At 35.7% G+C, this 19,308-nt stretch overlaps 1 protein-coding gene and 1 non-coding gene across 6 annotated transcripts; both read left to right on the plus strand.

The window, feature by feature from the left end:
- Positions 1 to 3,524: 3,524 nt before the first annotated feature.
- On the plus strand, positions 3,525 to 3,631 carry LOC141687644 (small nucleolar RNA R71). The gene has a single exon (XR_012561134.1). It is a non-coding gene; the product is annotated as a small nucleolar RNA R71 (small nucleolar RNA).
- Positions 3,632 to 8,539: 4,908 nt separating this feature from the next.
- On the plus strand, positions 8,540 to 18,496 carry LOC141684863 (uncharacterized). Of its 5 annotated transcripts, none has more exons than XM_074490001.1 (8): positions 8,540 to 9,013; positions 9,391 to 9,432; positions 10,252 to 10,457; positions 10,605 to 10,771; positions 11,744 to 11,862; positions 14,002 to 14,055; positions 14,228 to 14,358; positions 14,458 to 16,997. In XM_074490001.1, exons 3-5 carry the CDS (start codon positions 10,260 to 10,262, stop codon positions 11,808 to 11,810), a joined length of 432 nt encoding a protein of 143 aa, XP_074346102.1. In that variant the 5' UTR covers positions 8,540 to 9,013; positions 9,391 to 9,432; positions 10,252 to 10,259; the 3' UTR covers positions 11,811 to 11,862; positions 14,002 to 14,055; positions 14,228 to 14,358; positions 14,458 to 16,997. The 5 variants fall into 5 exon arrangements, with proteins under 5 accessions (XP_074346102.1, XP_074346099.1, XP_074346098.1 ...); XM_074489998.1 differs by having other exon boundaries at positions 8,541 to 9,013; positions 9,297 to 9,432; positions 14,190 to 14,358; XM_074489997.1 differs by having other exon boundaries at positions 8,541 to 9,013; positions 9,297 to 9,432.
- The last annotated feature ends 812 nt before the right edge of the window (positions 18,497 to 19,308 follow it).

Here is a 19,308-nt window from a genome sequence, read left to right on the forward strand (position 1 = left end):
TTCCAATTTTGATCACTTTTAATCATATTTCCTATAAAAGCTCTTTTCTTCATTTAACTGATACCTGAAATGCAATAACACAAAAACACATCAAAATACCAACAACTTGAGTCCAAAACACCAATTTATGCTTGTAATAAAGCATTCCAAGTGGATATAAAATCCACTTATCATACCCCCAAACTTGAATCGATGCTTGTCCTCAAGCATAAACAGACTCAAAACTATAAAACAAACCTAATGCATGAATGCAACTAAATGACAATGCAATCGATCCCCTCAGAATAACCATAACCAAATGAATAAGCCAATGCCTCTAAAAATGCAATGACTTTAAACAGAGTTCGAATAAATCCCACAAACCAAATCACAAACCAGAAACGTGTGTGTGTGGATGCTTAACAGATATACTCTCGATACTAGATCAATAACCATAACTTATCTATCATTGAAACAATCAAAGTTTATAAACAGAATAGACAATAAACGCATTATGACTCACAACACCTCCTTTATACTAGAGTTATACAAGGATTCACACTATTATTGAACACATAGCAAAGATGCTTATTTGATCGTGCAATGAATGAGGTCCCAAAAGACTTATACAATAATACCCATGTAGCGAGCGTTAGGTTAGCGCATCCCAGACTATAAAAGCCTTAGGTCACTAGGCACAAAGTCCCCTAGAACTTAATAACTCGAGTATTAAAGAGCTCACTCTTGATCAATTGTGCATAAACACATACTTTTTTTCTTTCTTTTTTTTCTTTTTTTTCTTTTTTTTCTTTTTTTTTCTTTTTTTTTCAACAATTTCTGAATGAGTGTGTTTCGCTCCATCTCATTCAACCCTAGACTACTCATAAAAATATGAGCCGGCTACTAGCCATTTGACACCTAGCCTTACAACAACTAGCAATGAAATCCAAGTTTTTCTCCAGATAAAAAAGAATCAGTGTTTTTACGTCACTACGAGAATATCACAAATTCTAAATATAACCAAGTGATTAAATCTCAAAAACAAACAAGTAAGATCATGATCTAGATCAAAAGCAACCCTATAAGACTTTGTGAAAATATTTGTTTCTGGCATGCAAATCAATTCATTAGGACTTAAACATCCCTCTATTTGTCATCACGACACTCAAATCAACATCAACTTATCAAATATCATAGTCCATCTTAAGGGATCATGCTAAATATGCATGCAAATGCAACTATATGAAATTGCATAAAAACAAACAAGTATGTCCTAAATGAACAGTCATACAAAAATATGAATGAACTATAACTAAACATGCAACATGAATCTATATGAATCTATATGGACACACACTACAAATCCTTACATTATCACCCCCAAACTTAAAATTTTCAATGTCCTCATTGAAGGCAATAATAAGGATTTCAGGCATACCTAGTCGTCGGAAAGATCACCCTCTTCGGGTGGAGGATCAGGTGGCCAATCAACCTCGCCACTAGTGTCTCGGAAAATAGTACCGAAAGCGTGTGTCAAATCTTCAGCAAAATGACGGTGAATATCGTGCATGGCCTCCATACGCCTAATTACTCGCCTGTACTGCTCGTCACCAACACCAGTCCTATCAACTACCTGCTGCACATAAGAAGAACCCTCTATAGGAACTGGAGGATCCGTTCGGCTACCCTCTACATTATCAAAGATATATCCCAACCCCTTGTCAGGGGGTGCACCTAAGAATGAATAACTCAAGTGATTTGGCAGTGGGTTGAGCTCAAGTGTAGGAGCATCTTCAATAGACGACTCGAGACGATCCTGAGAAATTTTCAGCTCTGCTAACCCAAGAGAATCGAATGGTACATCCAACTTCCTCTTCCACAGAGGTGCATTCAAAACCTGAATTTGCTCTACTTTAAAGCACTCCTCTTTAGCTGTGGGTAATTTTATTTCCTTGAACACATTGAAAGTGACCTTCTGATCATGAACCTTCATCGTAAGCTCTCCTTTTTGCACATTGATCATAGTTCGGCCTGTAGCCAAGAATGGTCTTCCCAAGATAATGGGAATCTTCTTATCTTTCTCGAAATCAAGAATTACAAAGTCAGCAGGGAAGAAGAGTTTATCCACCTTGACCAAGACATCCTCCACTATACCTCGTGGATAAGCGATGGAACGGTCAGCTAGTTGCAATGACATGTATGTTGGTTTCGGCTCAGGCAGACCAAGCTTCTTGAAGATAGATAAGGGCATCAGATTGATGCTAGCTCCTAAATCACATAAACACTTGTTGAACGACAAGTTTCCGATGGTGCAAGGAATAGTGAAGCTTCCAGGATCTTTAAGCTTCGGAGGCAACTTCTGTTGCAGCACAGCACTGCATTCCTCCGTTAGAGCAACGATCTCTAAGTCATCGAGCTTCACTTTCCGAGAGAGAATACCTTTCATAAACCTCGCATAGCTAGGCATCTGTTCAAGAGCTTCAGCGAAAGGTATGTTGATATGAAGTTTCTTGAACACCTCCAGAAACTTCTCAAACTGCTTATCCGGATTTTTCTTCTGCAGCCTCTTTGGAAAAGGAGGTGGAGGATAGATCTGTTTCTCCCCTGTATTACCCTCAGGAGGAGTGTGTTCCACAGTAGTCTTCCTTGGTTCCACCTCTACTTCCTTCGGCACATCTTCTTCAGCCAAAACTGTATTTTCTGAATCTTGAGATTTTTCAGGCTCTTCGTCTTGCTGAATTTGGGGGCTTGCGACCTTTCCAGACCTTAAGGTGATGGCGTTCACATGTTCTTCAACTTCCCTCTTTCCTGGATTGGCTTCTGTATCACTAGGAAGCGTTCCTGGTGGTCGATTCAATAAGGCATTAGCAATTTGCCCTATTTGGTTCTCCAGAGTCTTGATAGAAACAGCTTGGCTTTGGCATATAAGAGCCTGGTTTTTGCATATAAGCCTCAACTCCTCTAATTCAGATTTTTCATTCGAAGATAGACCTGCATCATGAGTTTGTTGTTGAAGTTGGAGTTGTTGCTGAAAACCAAGAGAGTTGAACAGCTTATTTCCAAACGTCTGGAACGGCTGTTGCATCACATTCTGATTGTTGCTCCAGCTGAAGTTAGGATGATTTCAGTTGTCAGGATGATAAGTGGCAGGAACTGGCTGTTGCGATCTCTGAAAGTTGCTCACAAACTGAGCTGAGTCGCTAAATATAGCGCATTGTTCTGTCGCATGCGGACCTGCACACAGCTCACAAACACTAATTATCTGCTTAACACCATAGTTATCCAGAGAATCGATCTTCATAGACAACGCCTTTAGTTGAGCAGTGATAGCCGTAGCTGTATCCACCTCAAGTACTCATGCTACCTTGCCCTGTGGATATCTCTGGGTTGGATACTGATATTCATTAGCAGCCATCAGTTCAATTAAATCATAAGCTTCCTTATAGCTCTTTGCCCATAATGCTCCGCCTGATGCTGCATCGAGCATGGGTCTGGACTGTGCTCCCAACCCATTGTAAAAACAAGTGATGATCATCCAATCAGGAATTCCATGATGAGGACACTTCCTAAGCATCTCCTTGTAGCGCTCCCAAGCTTCACTTAGCGATTCTCCCGTTTGCTGCGCAAATTGAGTAATAGCATTCCTGAGTGCAGCTGTCTTCGCCATAGGGAAGAATTTAGTAAGAAACTTCTAAGCAAGATCTTCCCAAGTAGTAATCGAACCAGCTGGTAGAGAGTGTAACCAGCTCTTAGCCTTGTCCTTCAAAGAGAATGGGAATAGTCTCAGCTTCATAGCATCTTCGGAAACACCGTTGAACTTGAATGTGTCGCAGATCTCAATGAAATCCCTAATGTGCGTATTGGGATCTTCCATTGGAGAACCCCCAAACTGGACTGAAGTCTGTACCCATTGAATTATGCCAGGCTTGATCTCAAAGGTATTAGCTGTGATAGCTGGCCTGACAATGCTAGATTGAATGTCATTGATCTTGGGTTGAGAAAAATCCATCAAGGCTTTCGTTCGTGCTGCTGGATCTCCCATTGTAATGAGTACCTGAAACACAAACAAATAAACCGTGAAAGTAAAAGAATCTGAGTCAGTGAACTTTAACGACCACTGATGACAAGCACATAAACTAAAAATTAACACCAAGTCCCCGGCAGCGGCGCCAAAAACTTTTTAGGGCGAAAACACGCGCTAATATTCACGCAAGTATACGCGTTCGCAAGTAGTATAAGATATAAATCAGATTCGTTCCCACAGAGACTGGTTTAGGTTAAGTTCAATTTATGCACCTATGCAACAATGTATGGTTATCCCTCAATGCTAAGACAAATAACAAATTGGGTTTTTATTAAACTAAGAGATTATATTAAATAACATTAACTAAGAGAATTGAAGTTGAATTACTATATATGACAAACATGGGATTCTAACTTCATTAAATACTTCATTCAATAGCCTTCTCGTTCTTAACCTTAGCATGTAATGATGAGGACACTAATCAGATAACACGAAACTGATAAACGCCAACTTTCGTTGCACGAGTACCATTCTACCAGACATCCACAAAAGAGATAGAAGCTGAATAGGCACCAATTATATTGAGACCCTATATGTCTATAGAATTTGACAACATAATGGTTTAAGAACAAGTTATCTATCTTGATTACCTAGGGCAAGTAAAATGGTTAGAGTTACCTACGAATCATGCATACACATACATGAACCTATGCTAGCATGGCAAGTTCTAAACCTCTATATTCACTGTCGCTTCAATAGAGATTAACACGCTATCTTATATGTAGCTACGCACATAAGACGAATAAGCACAACCAATACTAGGATATCAATCAATCACCACACACCAAGATATCGAAACAATTAATTATTGAAATCCATAAGTAAATCCGCTAGAATCCCATGACAACGATTAGCCCATAATCGAACTCATCGTCACCATGGGTTCCAATGAAAGCATTGTATAAACAAGGTCTTAATAAACTAAATAATAATTAAAGTACGAATAAACGAGATCTAGGTTCAACAAGAACGAAAACGAGCATCCAAAGTTACAACTAATTCAAAGAATCACAAGTTGAAAACAAGATCTTCTTTTTGGAGTTGTTTTGTGCTTCTAGGTCTTCTCCTTGGTATCCCAATCTTCCCGGATGATGAAAACCCTTTTTTTAAGTATATATACGCCCCTAGTGGACCTGGACCCTTAAAATCGTCAAATTCTACTCAAAAAAGGCTTTTTCAGCGAAATCAGCGACCAGCTGCGCCCTGAGCGGCCGCTCAGCTCTCCTGAGCGGGCGCTCAGCTCTCTGAGCGGGCGCTCAGCTCTGCTGACTGGGAAAAATATTGTGATGAATCTTGTTTTGGCCATAACTTGAGTTCTACTCGTCGGAATTAGGCGATTCAACTGCCCACGCGAAGCTATTGAGATTCTCTACAACTTGACAATGGCCTTGGATTCCAATTCTGATCACTTTTAATCATATTTCCTTTAAAAGCTCTTTTCTTCATTAACTGATACCTGAAATACAATAACACAAAAACATATCTAAATACCAACAACTTGAGTCCAAAACACCAATTTAAGCTTGTAATAAAGCATTCCAAGTGGATATAAAATCCACTTATCAAGGATGAACAAGGTACACCTGTAGATGTCACTAAATTTCGAGGTATGATTGATTCATTGTTATATTTAACTGCCTCACGACCTGACATTATGTATAGTGTATGCTTGTGTGCTCGTTTTCAATCTCAACCTAAAGAATCTCACTTGAATGTCGTTAAACGTATTTATAAATATTTGAAAGATACGAGTGACTTGGGATTATTTTATCCAAGTTCCTCTTCCTTTGACTTAATCGGTTTTTCAGATGCTGACTATGCAGGGTCACAGGTTGATAGAAAAAGCACAAGTGGTGCTTGTGAATTTTTAGGAGATTGTTTAGTTGCATGGCATAGTAAAAAGCAAACTTCAGTAGCTCTCTCTACAGCTGAAGGAGAGTTCATTGCAGCTGGAAGTTGCTGTGCTCAAATTTTGTGGATGCAACAAATATTGCAGGATTTTGGTATTTCTTACTCAAATATTCTTATTTATTGTGATAATACCTCTGCAATTAATATCTCTAAAAATCCTGTTATGCATTCTCGTACTAAACATATTGATGTTCGTCACCATTTTCTACGAGATAATGTTTCTAAAGGTAATATTGAGCTTATTTATATTTCTACTGAGAAATAGCGTGCAGATATCTTCACTAAGTCCTTAGCTGAAGATAGATTTTGTTTGATGCGTCGAGAACTTGGTATGTGCTCCTTGTGTGATTAATTCTTTTGTCCCTTTTATGATGTTGAGGGGGAGAAAGAGTTATTTTTCGATTTTGATATTTTTCGATTTTGATTATGTACTAATTTCATTTGATTCTATACTTATTGTTATATCTGTTGCATAACGATATAATCTGCATATGCTATTTTCTTGTTACTAACATCTTGAACAGAGCTTAAAGTATTTTTGATAGGGGAAGCAATTGTTCTCTTTGTCATCATCATAAAAGGGGGAGAATGTTGATTTGCAGATTTCTGATGATGACCTAATTCAAGATGTACGTGGAGAATGCAGATTATGGGTCTTAGTTGTTGTAAGTGATAGGGTTTGGTGTAATTCTATTTGACTGGGTAAACAAGTTTATCTCCAAAACAAACTCTATCTTGATAAACCTATTTGAACTATTCTAATCTTATCATTTCTAATGTTTATCTTTTACAACCAACTAACGGGTTGTTTTACAAAGACTTATTCAAATATTTTCAAACAAATAGATTATCCAATCTTATCTCTTCTTTGTTTTGAAAATCAAACCCGTTAGATTTGTGTGTATAAATACACATCTTGTTTTTCAGATTCAACAAGAGTGCTTATTCCATGTTCTATCTTTATTCTCTAAAAACTCTTCTTATTTCATTCTCTTGAATATTCTATCAAAGAAGAAGACACATCTCATATTTTCAGATTACACCTAATGATTCCATGTTCTATCTTTATAATCTGAAACACCATTCTTGTTTTATATCTCTTGAATATCCAGTCAAACAAGAAGCCTAGTTTGAGTTGTAATCAATCTGTTTTTACTTGTACTCGTGTATTCATATCAACTTTGTGCCGGGTTGTGGCAAGCTTGATTTCAAAGTATAGCAAGGTAGCTAGAAGGCTAAGGAATAGCAGTGGGGTAGGTAGCAAGGTAGCTTGGGAAAGGGTTTCTTTCAGGTGCTATATTTGTAATCAAGGAAAAGACTGTAAGTTCTTTTATTAAAGTTGATATAATACATTCTCTATGCTAGTTGGCATGGGGACTTGGATGTAGGCCATAGACTAGGTGTAGGGGTCGAACCAAGTGAAAACTCTTGGTGTTCTGCATTGTTTAATTTCTTTATTACTGCATTTATATTTCAGTAATTTATTTTCTGCAGTTAAAAGAGACTGTCACATACACTGTCTCATTTGTAAAGGGACTGTCCCATTTGCATAAGAGACTGTCCCATTTGCCTTGACAGTTAGAATATTATATTATCTATCGAGCCATCGAATTTCAGTATGAACAACTAAATCTTTCATGGATTTACACTTTCGACATGTTTATAGCTGGTATCCGGCATGTAGATAGCTGGGTGCCGCTTATCCAATCTCATTTTATGTCATTGGTGTTTCTGTTTTTCTGAATATTGGGTTAATCATAGTTTTTATGGATATGGTCAATTGCGATATTGTTATTTTCAGAGATGTTTGTGCAATTTGGATGGCTTGGGATGTTTTTGATTTTGTTTTTATTTTGAAGAATTTTAAAATTTTATGTGTTAAATAATAGAAAATAAATCATCTAATTGTTTTTAGTATGATATTTATTTTACCACGTGTTGTATCAACGGTTGGGGTTTGTCCGGGCTGCACTATATTTAATTTAATGAAAAGTGAAAACTTTCTATATTTTGTCAAAAAACTTGAAAGGTATATTGAATATGTTATGAAATGAAACACAGTCAGATTTTTATGAAACAGTTGGTAAGATTGAGAAATTACATTTCATAATTTGGATATTAGTAAATTTAAAAAGTTGATTCAAAGAAAAAAAAAGATGCCTTTTAAATTTGGGGTCCCCTAGAAAAAAATCAGAAGAGCCTGTTTGCAAACTTCAGAGTGTCCATCGTTCATAGTATACTAGTTTTAAACCCTGATCTTAATATTTTAATATGAAGTAAATATTTAATTCAAATGTAGTTATTAGATTTGAACTTAGAAATATTTAAGGACTTTGATTATTTAGTATAAAAGATGCTAACGTGTTATTAAAATAAAATATATGAATAATTAACATATATCAAAAAAATAATTAAAAGTACAAATATCAATTAAACATTTAACTTAAATTCTTTAAAATTATGTTTATATGAATAATTAATATGAATGATAATGTAAAACAAAGAATCAAGGAAGCATATTTTTTTGTAACTGGTGGGTGTGTGCAAGGCAACACAGTGTATATGTGTATGAGAGTATGAACGAGAGAGTACCGCTTGACCTTTTTTTTTGCTTCGGGCCAGGCCAATGATCATCATGCGAGACTTGGTGTTTTTGTTATGGCCGTGGGACTGCATTGTTCGGCCGAACTGAACCGGAACTAAATCCTGGCTCGCTAGATGAGTCCTGGATCATTTGTATCCTAACATATTTTCAGATGCCTTGGAATAACTTTTCTTTTTTCAACTTTACTTTAGAGAGATGGCTTGGAATATATTTTTCAAACTTTGTTTTACTTTTGGTTTGTTAAGTGTGTGGTTTGAATCCAGTACTTATGTTTCAGTTTGACAATGTCTAGTTTGACAATGTCGGAAGACACACACTCAGATCGACTCTTCATCCCAAACCCAGCTCTCAATTCATTCAACTCAATCACCACACCTCAGTTTTAACTTAAGGCTTCACTCAACAAGGCCCGTCTTGATTTCTTCTTCTTCCAGGTTCTCCTATGGGTAGTTATTATTATAAAATTTAACATTTTCATCATGATTTATTAAATACACTTATGGGTGCTTTGTTCAACAGAATCTATCTGTCATAAATTATCAAACAAAATTTATATGTACGAAAATTCTGTGATATGGGCAGAAAGAATGTAAATCATATATGTCCTTCAAAAAATTTCAGGATCTTGTGTCTGTGCTACCTTTTGCATAATCACTATCTCACTATCCCCTCACTTGATTCAACTATCTAAATTCACCTTCATTGTTTGTATTATAGCTCATTCCAACCCTGTGATGAGTATTATAGGTCTGAAAGCCTGTGCTCCAAGGATTTTTTATTCGGTGATAAGGCTTTTGTTTTCATTTTCTAGATGTTTCGAGGCGTAAGAGGATTCTACCTGCTCCCCGTTCTGGTATATCTGCCTGCTTTTATAGATATAACTGTCTATTTTTGTTGAGTTTGTTTTTATTCTGTTTTGTGTATTTGTCTATAATTTTAGTTACTATTAATTGTGTGTTTGCTGTGCTGCTATTTTATATTGATCCAGCGGTGTCAATTTGTTTTGCTTGGGTTGATAGTTGTGTTTCGTATTCTGATAACAATTTTGTTATTTCCTAAATGATTTTTTAATTAATTAAATGAATAATTAATCACGTCTCTCGGAGTAAGATGAAGGTGGATGGTGTTTAGTTTGTCTGATATGACTATTACTTTCTTTCGGAGTTGCTGTCTTTCCTGTTAAGAGATTATTGAGAAGACCTTCCTTTAAGAGCTAAACGGAACAAGGAGTTCCGTGTTTATGGGAAGTGTATCACTCATTCATTTATTGTTATTGTTTGAAAGTGTTTATTAATAGGCCGATTGTTCATAATCGCGTCGAAAAAGAAATCTTAATTAATAGGAACATTCTTTGTTGACGTGTAAAACTTTATGACGATATTGTCTTAATACTGATAAAATTCGCTTAGAGTTGGCCCCTCTTATCCAATGTTTTTGGCCGTATCATGTAGGAAATTTGGGTTTCCACGGATATATTTACAACTGGACACCTTTACAGTGCACAGGAAGTATATCGGTGATGTTTTTTCAGTTATCATCGTTCTCATTTGTGTTATTAATGTTATGTCTGAAAACTTATTAACAGAAAGCAAAGAAGATGTTTAGCAATACCATTTAATTGTGCGATATCTTCCGATATCCAAACTGACAATATAGTCTATTTCTATGTTAGGGGAAGCAATGGCAGTAGCTGTGCAACCTCTGATGGTAGATGTTATAAAGAAGAAACCACCTACAAATCACAGACGAGTTGTTGTGACTGGGATGGGTGTGGAGACTTCGATGGGTCATGACCCAGATGTATTCTATAACAATCTGCTTGAGGGTGTCAGGGGCATCAGTGAGATTGAGGGTTTTGATTGTTTCAACTATCCTACTGTATGTATATTTTAAACTCACCTTTTTCGTTAATAGCTTAATGATTTGCATTCTGACCATAGTATTTTAACTGCATAAAATTGTAAATTGTGTTGTGTTTGTAAATTTTGGTTTATAGCAAGTATGATATGTTGGGTTTTTTCGTAGGAACTGACCGAATCAAGGACTGAGCTTATAAGTAGGATTCGGAGCTTCAAACTGGTGAATTCTCAGAAGTTGGTTAATTTTAAGAATCGATCGACTGTTGCTGCCTCCGAACACCTTTTCTCCATCTCAGACTCACGTTCTTCCCTACCATCAATCTCTTCTCCACGGTATGTTACCTTTCTTTATTTTTTTGGTACCTTTACTATTTTCTTGGTATTGTGGTTTTTGCATTTTGATGGGGCTTTTGAAAAATGGGTGTTTTATTAGGGTTGATTTGATGAGAATTTTTGTTTATTTTTATTGTTTTGCAAGTATGTTTATGTAGTTTATGTGCAATGCCAACATAACTTGGTGGTTGATATAGCCCACTAGAACAAATTGTAGGCCTTCATTTGCTTAGATAGCCTTATAAGTAGCAAAAATCTGACACTATCACTGTTAGCAGAGGCAAGTGAGTATAGAAGTGAAGTAAGATAATCCTAACATATTGTTTAAAAACGGTTGTGAGGCTCCTGGTAGTTTATAAGTTTTGTTTTCTTAATCTAGATTTAAAGAAGGGAAGTTATGAGTTATTGTTAAGACTCTGCTTTCATTAGCTGACTACTGGTAATAATACATAAGTGCAAAAAACATTATGCAGTATAGCTCAATTTCAACCTAAGTACAAAATTAAAACAAGGACAATCATGAGAGTGATCATAAGCTCTGCATACTTCTGGGACGTACCAGCCAATCAATTCCTCTCCAAGCATCTCTTACTTTGATTTAGAGTAGTATACTGAGCATTTCAGAGACATGCCTATGTCCTACAATGGTTTTCATATTATGCTTTTCATATTTTGTACTCTCAGTTACTCAAGTGTAGAAATATTGGTTATTTCCTGGAGAATCAAACCACCAATACGATTTCCCAAAAGTGATCTGCGGAAAGAAGAGTTCTAAACAACTACTCTTACATTTTACTCTTGGAATTTAATTTAGGATATGTTGAGAGAAGGGGGGGGGGTGCTTTAATGCAGTAGTGAAGAGCTCGATTTCTTTTGCATAAGACGTATTAAATCAGTGTTTGTAAATTGATATTTCGGCACAATGACAGTTTTAATCTTTAAATGCCTGTATATTGCCATTTGACCAAACAGGTTCATGCTAAATGCTGAAGACATGATAGGCCGCTTATACAACATATGGGCATTCCAATTCAAGTGAAAGAAAGATACTTATATTGCAACCAGATTAGTCAGGTTTTCAAATTCATCAGGTAATGCTTCGGTCAGATAGAAACCCTTCAATTCGCTGCACATACGTATACAGTAAACCTTAGACTGAATAAACACTGAAATATTCTACAACCGCTATGTGCGCAAGCAATAAGCAATTAAATTATATGGAAAGGGTACTTGTGCTGAAGATTATTTTATAGTTAAATCTAAAAATTGACTTGAATCTGATTAATATTTGTCAAATTGGCACATGAAATGAAAGCATAACTAGATACCTAAACAAGCTTTTGGTTCCAGAAATTAGCTCTATGGCAATAATGTGTTAATTATATAACCAAAACACTTCACTGTAAAGGTTACACCTTTGCTACCAAGAAGAAATACAGAAGCTTTTACTATATTTAAAAATAAATAGGAGGAGAATAAAATTTATGAGTAGACTAATACCCTGATTTTGAATAACCCGGCTGTTTCAAATACATGCCCTGCTTCATATTAGTTTTCCACAAAGGCTCCCCAAGCCACCATTTGGTGTCAAACTCTTGATGCTTGAAAGTGTCAACAGTTTTTGGATCAATAAGTTATTAGCGACAATTCCATGATAAGATGGATACAAGCCAAATACAATTGAGTTATGATTTGGAAATGTTGATGTTGGGAAACTGGAATTAGCCATGTTTTGGCTTCTGTCCCTTCACGAATCAGACGTTTGATATTGGACTTGGTTTCTTGTGTTGGTACCCAAATCAAAAGCCATCGCGATAAAGAAAGATGACAACTGGGTGAGGAAATTTGTTGAGTGGCCGCAGGGGCGGATTTAGGAATTAAATCTTGGGTGGACATCGACTATATTTTGTGAATACCTCCTTATATTTTTGAATTCTCGTGGGGACACTTTGGCAAATTTTCAAAAACTTTAATGGTGAAAAAACTTAAAATTATATTATACATCATGATACATGCACAGAGTGCTCTTGGCAAATTAGGCTTTTGGTGGTTTCTATGCTTTGTAGTGGGATGAATTTCCGTTAAATAGTGGGAGGTTTGGATGTTTCTCCATTCAAAAATAAGATTTTTTTGGCTTATTTCTTAGTACTGTATTATATGAAATGAGATATTTGACGAAGGTTAGCTAGGAAAAAAAAGCCACCGGATTACCTTTATTACAACTTGCATATATATGTCAATAGATTAGCTTTATGTTTATTTTGATTATAGGCCATGTATATACATTAAAATTTCATCCATTCGGTTTTATTGTTCCTGTATATTATTATGAAACCAGTGAAAATGATGTTTTTACAGTGTCAAAAAAGAAAATCTTTTTTGCACCGCGGAAATACACACAACAATAGGTTTTGTTGTGGTGCCAGCATCGTAAGCTGCCTTTGTCACTTGTGCTTTCGTGTGATCTCCCAGTGTGAGGTTGAATACTGCACACATGCATTTTGTTAAACACTAACATATCATGAATTTAACAATTTTAGTAAAAAAGAGACCAACTATCATGCAAATGTTATCTGTATCGTGCAAAATATATCCATGATGTCCTCTAGCATGTTTCCCATGTTACAAGAATTCGAAGGGAAATTAACGTAGAACTAAAGCACATTATACTAATCAAGGTAAATGATGTTCTTACACTTGAGATTATCTTCCTAAAATCTCAATCTGCATATTAAATAACTTTAATTTATGCACAAAAACCAAGATAAAGCACCAATGCCTTCCTACAATCATATAATCTACATATGTAATAACTTTAATTTATGAACAAAAAATAAGAAACACCACCACAGAAAAAACAACAAAAAATATTCGCAAAAAATTGAAGTTATAGAAAAAACAAGAAAAAAAACCCCCAAATATTCAACAAAATCTACAAAATTATTGACTAAAATGTAAATAATAACACATAACTAAATTGTATAAGAGTAAAAAAATTGAATAACAAACTTACTCAAAACTCATATAAAAGATAATGAATGCTTAATAAATTAAGCTAGTTACTAGTTAGCCCGTGCATCGCACTAGTTATAAGCTAGTTTGGTTAACTTAGAGAATTGAATAATTGATAGGCTTTTTGTAATACATATGTGTTTTTGCTTGTTACATATATGGGATAATAACGGATATCAGTTGTTTTTTTTTTATTCTTTGTGTATTTTGATTCTTAGGATTTGCAAGGGTGGAGGTTGAAGATGGACACTCAAGTTAAGAATCATCGGACTGTATGTACTATCCGGTGAATCTAAGTTATCTTAGAGTACACATTAGTTCTCATTAAGTAAATTATGTTTTGTAGTACATAATTGAATAGTTTAGTACTCGAAATATATGTGTATTCCTGTTTATTTATCCACAGGGATGTGCTTTGTGATGTGTCTACATGGAAAATTATAGGTACACAAGATTGTGGAGTTTAATTTTCCAAAACTGAAAGAAATGGTGAAAGTTAAGGCTGGAAACACGTTCGTCGATGCATATGAAAGCATTGACGAAAGGTAACATTGATGTCTATCAGATATGATATGGTATGATATGATAGTCTTGTACTTTCCATCTTACTCAGTGACAGCTTAGCATTATCATTGCAAATGACATCAGGAGATGATATTTCTCGTTGTCTCCAGGATCATAATATCCTCCTGCAAGCCCTTATAATTTTATTTGAACCTCCTACTATTGCCTCTACAATTGTGTTTGGATTCGGCTCACGACTCCGAAACCACGTCCATATGCCTTTACACGAGTATGTCTTGTTGTCATTAGGAATGGATGTTCCACGGTGATGAACATATTTGGAGTAGTTGTTTCATTATCCAACTACATAGCTCATATTTATTGGATTTGCTCCAAGAATGTAATTTACCTATCATTGAAAAGTAGAAAATTGTTGGATGCATCTCGTATGGTATTGAAGATCGAATTTTGATAAAAGTTTGCAGAAGTCATATATTTAATTTGTGAGGAAGCCGGACTATGCAGATCATTAGCTAAGATAAAATCAGATCCACAATACCAACCTAGAGCTCCCACGGTATTTAGATAATCCGTAAAAAGTGATACTAAAAAAGCTGCATTTGCCACATACTGGAGTGGATGCCCACGTCCATGATTTTATTGAACTAGGCCCCCTGATTTTCAGACAATGGTTAAATTAATATTTGATACATGTATTAATGCGTAGTTTAATTGATGCCTTATTTAATGAACACTATTATGTTTGCTTAAAGTTTATTTTCTAAGCGCGTATTGTAAATGTGTAGTGTCTTTAGTTTGTGCTAATAATTAACTGGAAAATCTAAAAGCTGCCTCGAGTCCAGTTGTAGACATATTAGTGTTGAAGATAAGAGCACCCGGTAAGACCACAAATATTGTGATAGTTTCCGAGCATAGCCTCGTAGGAGTAACGAGGATTCAAGAAAATGTGCGGCCTAGTTACAAGCATTTGCAGCTTCCGGTAGATTTGTTGTTATTCCAACTCAAAACCCTCGACTCAGATACATAGAAAAGTTATGCGGCGGTTCTTGATCAGTTGCAAGCCCTAAATAACTTCATTTCCCCACGGCATAGTAAAGTTCGGTTGCTCCACAATTGTACTCATCATAGAAGTCACTGGAATTAGAATGTTCAATCATTGGGTCTGTGGAGTTATATATCTTGCGTTTGTTTTGCTCTGGGGGAATAGGAATTCGAAGACTGTAGTTGGCCCTTTTGATCAGTTTTTTAGAGTAGGCATTGTTGTCACGGAAAATTATTGACAATGACAACAATGTGCATTAATAGTTTTCTGTGACAACAGTGCATACTAAAAAAAAGTGGTCAAATGGGCGACTACAATCTTTGAATTCGCCCGAGACCAAAGCAAACGCAAGACATACAGCTTTAAAGACTCAATGATTGAATATTATAAGTCAAATGGCTTTTACGATGATTACATTTGCGGAGCAAATTGGCTTTACTATGCCAAAGGGGATTGGAGTTATTTAGCGCTTGCAATTGATCAAGAACCGCCCCATGACTTATGTATGCATCTTAATTCGAGGGTTTTAATTTGGGATAACAAGGTACCAACAGCTGCAATGCTTCTAACTAGGCTACGCATTTTCTTGAATCACGGTTACCCCTATGAGGCTGTGGTCAGAAGCTATCACAATATTTGTGGTCTTATCATGTGCTCATATCTCCAGCGCTACAATGTCTACAACTGGACTTGAGGTAACTTTTAGATTAACTTGTTATCTATCAACATACATTAGAGACACGGAACATTTACAATACATACTTAGAAAACAACTTTTAAGCAAGCTAAATAGCGCTAATTAAACAAATTATCAATTAAACTACGCAATAATTCATGTACCGTATATTAATTTAACTACTATCAAAATTTTAGAGGGGCTAGTTCAATTAAATCACGGACGTAAGCCACTTCAGTATGTGGCAAAAGAATCTTTTTAGCATCACTCTTTGAGGATTATTTAAATATCGCTGGAACTCTGGGCTGGTATGGTGGATCCGTTTCATCTTAGCTAATGATCTGCATAGTTTGGCTTCCTCACTAATTAAATATATGAAATCTGCAAACTTTTATTAGAATTTGGTCTTTAAAACCACGAGACGAATTCATTTTTAAGCAAATTACATTCTTGGAGCAAATCTAATGAATATGAGCTATGTAGTTGGATATGGAAAGTTGGAAACAACTATCCCAAAATGTTCATCACCGTGGAGCATCCATTCCTAAAGACAACAAGACATACTTGTGTAAGGATTGGTGGTTTCAGAGCTGTGAGCCAAATCCAAGAACACAATTGTAGGGCCAATGGTAGGAGGTCTTAATAAAATCGATGAGTACAAGGACGTTCACTCCGAATACATCTACACTGAGAGATTACTTGCCGCACTTGTCTCGCTCACAGCAAGTGGTGGTCACGCAATCGAGAGGAACACCATATTCTCCGCAGTTCCGCCTATCTTTTCACCAAGTCCACCACCCCATCACCATGGAAGCCTTGAAGTAATTAAAGAAGTTCTTGAGTGAGACAAATTTAATGTTTATTTTTACAAGTATTCTAGCCAGATTATTCATATTTTGTGTATATGTATAAGATATGAGAAGAGTTCATAATATTTATTTAAACTGAATGGTATTTATCTTGTTTTAGAACTATATATCTGAAAGATGCTGAACTTCCAGAAATTCTCGCATCAATGACCTTTGCTATTGACGGATGCAGGAAATTTTCTTAGGGGATGTCTATCATATTTACACTAATTAAGAAACAAAAATGTTATATTTCAGATTTTATCCTAGCATCAGCGAGATATTATGTGCACTACATAGTCTGTAACTGTTTCAGGGCATAAACGTGGTAAAACACCCCTCTGAGTATTCATATTCCGAGAAATCTGGATAGTTACTTATTATTAATACTTGTGGAGAGCGTTTTATTATCCTATGATTCGATTGTTGCAATCTTTAACCTCATTGTATCTCCGGAATGTTTATTTTGGTGATCATAATCTGATTTGTAAACTTGAAGAAATTGCACAGACTTTTTGGGGATTCAAGGACAATTTTAACATTAGCTGTGAAAATCTTCAAAGTCTTGCCTTGAGCCAAGATTTGTCACATTGAAATTCAGTTGTTCCCATGCCAAAAACTGTCTTGCTTCATATTTCGTTCCAGTCATATAGCAGAATTCTCAGCAGGGGATAGATTCTCTTGTATAAAAAAAGTGAAATATGACATGAAAATTAAGGATGACTGATAGAGATTTACAAGTAGATGCCGAGTGCAAGATAGCGGCTGCTCTGCAGAATTTTATTACTTTGCGGAGAGTCATATGTAGTTTCAGGCATTCTATTTTCCCTAGTTGTATTAACGATGGCCCAAATCAACGCAAAGCTCTATAAGTTGTGTTATAAAATACCTCCCTTAGCTTTTCCAATTTTGCTGAATTTATCCTCTCAATTTTCATAGCATCTTTCTTGGTTTTCCTTGTTTTACCAATCCTGCCAACTAACCAGTTTGGCCCATGACCATTGATAAGTGGATTTTATATCCACTTGGAACGTTTTATTACAAGCTTAAATTGGTGTTTTGGACTCAATTTGTTGGTATTTTGATGTGTTTTTGTATTTTTGCATTTCAGGTATCAGTTAAATGACGAAAGGAGCTTTTAAAGGAAATATGATGAAAAGTGATCAGATTTGGAAGCCAAGGATATTGTCAAGTTGTAGAGAATCTCGTTAGCTTCGCGTGGACAGTTGAATCGCCTAATTCTGATGAGTAGAACTCAAGTTATGGCCAAAATAAGATTCATCAGAATTTTCCAGAAAGGCTGCACGCGGCTGCGTCAGAAGTGCATGCGGCCGCCTGCTGACACGCGGCCGCCTCCGACCCGCGCACGACCGCCTGCTGATGCGCGGCTGATTTCGCTGAAAAAGCCTTTTGAGTGGAATTTGATAATTTTAAGGGTACATGTCCACTAGGGGCTTATATAAACTTTAAAAAAAAGGTTTTCATCATCCGGGAAGATTGGGATACCAAGGAGAAGACCTATAAGCATAAAACAACTCTGAAAAAGAAGATCTTGTTTTGAACTTGTGATTCTTTGAATTAGTTGTAACTTTGGATGCTCATTTTCGTTCTTGTTGAACCTAGATCTCGTTTATTCATACTTTGATTATTATTCAGTTTATTAAGACCTTGTTTTATACCATGCTTTCTTTGGAACCCATGATGAGGATAAGTTCAATTATGGGCTAATCATTATCATGAGATTCTAGCGGATTTACTTATGGATTTCAATAATTAATTTATTTTGATATCTTGGTGTGTGGTGATTGATTGATATCCTAGTATTGGTTGTGCTTATTCGTCTTATGTGTGTATCTAACATATAAGATAGCGTGTTAATCTCTATTGAAGCGACAGTGAATATAGAGGTTTAGAACTTGCCATGCTAGCATAGGTTCATGTATTTGTTATGCATGATTCATAGGTAATTTTAACCATCTTACTTGCCCTATGTAATCACGATAGATAAATTGCGTATTAAACCGTTATATTTTCAATTCTTATAGACATATAAGGACTAAGCATAATTGATGTCTATTCAACTTCTATCTCTTTTGTGGATGCTTGGTAGTAGGGTATTCGTACAACGAAAGTTGGTGTTTACTAGTTTCGTGTTATCTGATTAGTGTCATCGCCATTACATGCTAATGTTAAGAATAATAAGGCTATTGAATGAAGTATTTAATGAAGTTAGAATCCCATGTTTGTCATATATAGTAATTCAACCTCAATTCTCTTAGTTAATGTTATTTAGTATAATCTCTTAGTTTAATAAAAACTCTATTTGTTATTTGTCTTAGCATTGAGCGATAACAATACATTGTTGCATAGGTGCATAAATTGAACTTAACATAAACTGGTCTCTGTGGGAACGAATCTGATTTATATCTTATAC

This window comes from Apium graveolens, chromosome 9 (genome assembly GCF_009905375.1).
Source record: "Apium graveolens cultivar Ventura chromosome 9, ASM990537v1, whole genome shotgun sequence".
NCBI classification, from domain to species: Eukaryota; Viridiplantae; Streptophyta; class Magnoliopsida; order Apiales; family Apiaceae; genus Apium; species Apium graveolens.

What these genes read in the sequence shown, in the direction of transcription:
- LOC141684863 (XM_074490001.1), top strand. Translation starts at nt 10,260, where the DNA reads ATGGCAGTAGCTGTGCAACCTCTGATGGTAGATGTTATAAAGAAGAAA. An exon ending in ATTGTTTCAACTATCCTACT is followed by an intron (nt 10,458 to 10,604) that starts GTATGTATATTT and finishes GTTTTTTCGTAG; the next exon opens with GAACTGACCGAATCAAGGAC. An exon ending in CCATCAATCTCTTCTCCACG is followed by an intron (nt 10,772 to 11,743) that starts GTATGTTACCTT and finishes TTGACCAAACAG; the next exon opens with GTTCATGCTAAATGCTGAAG.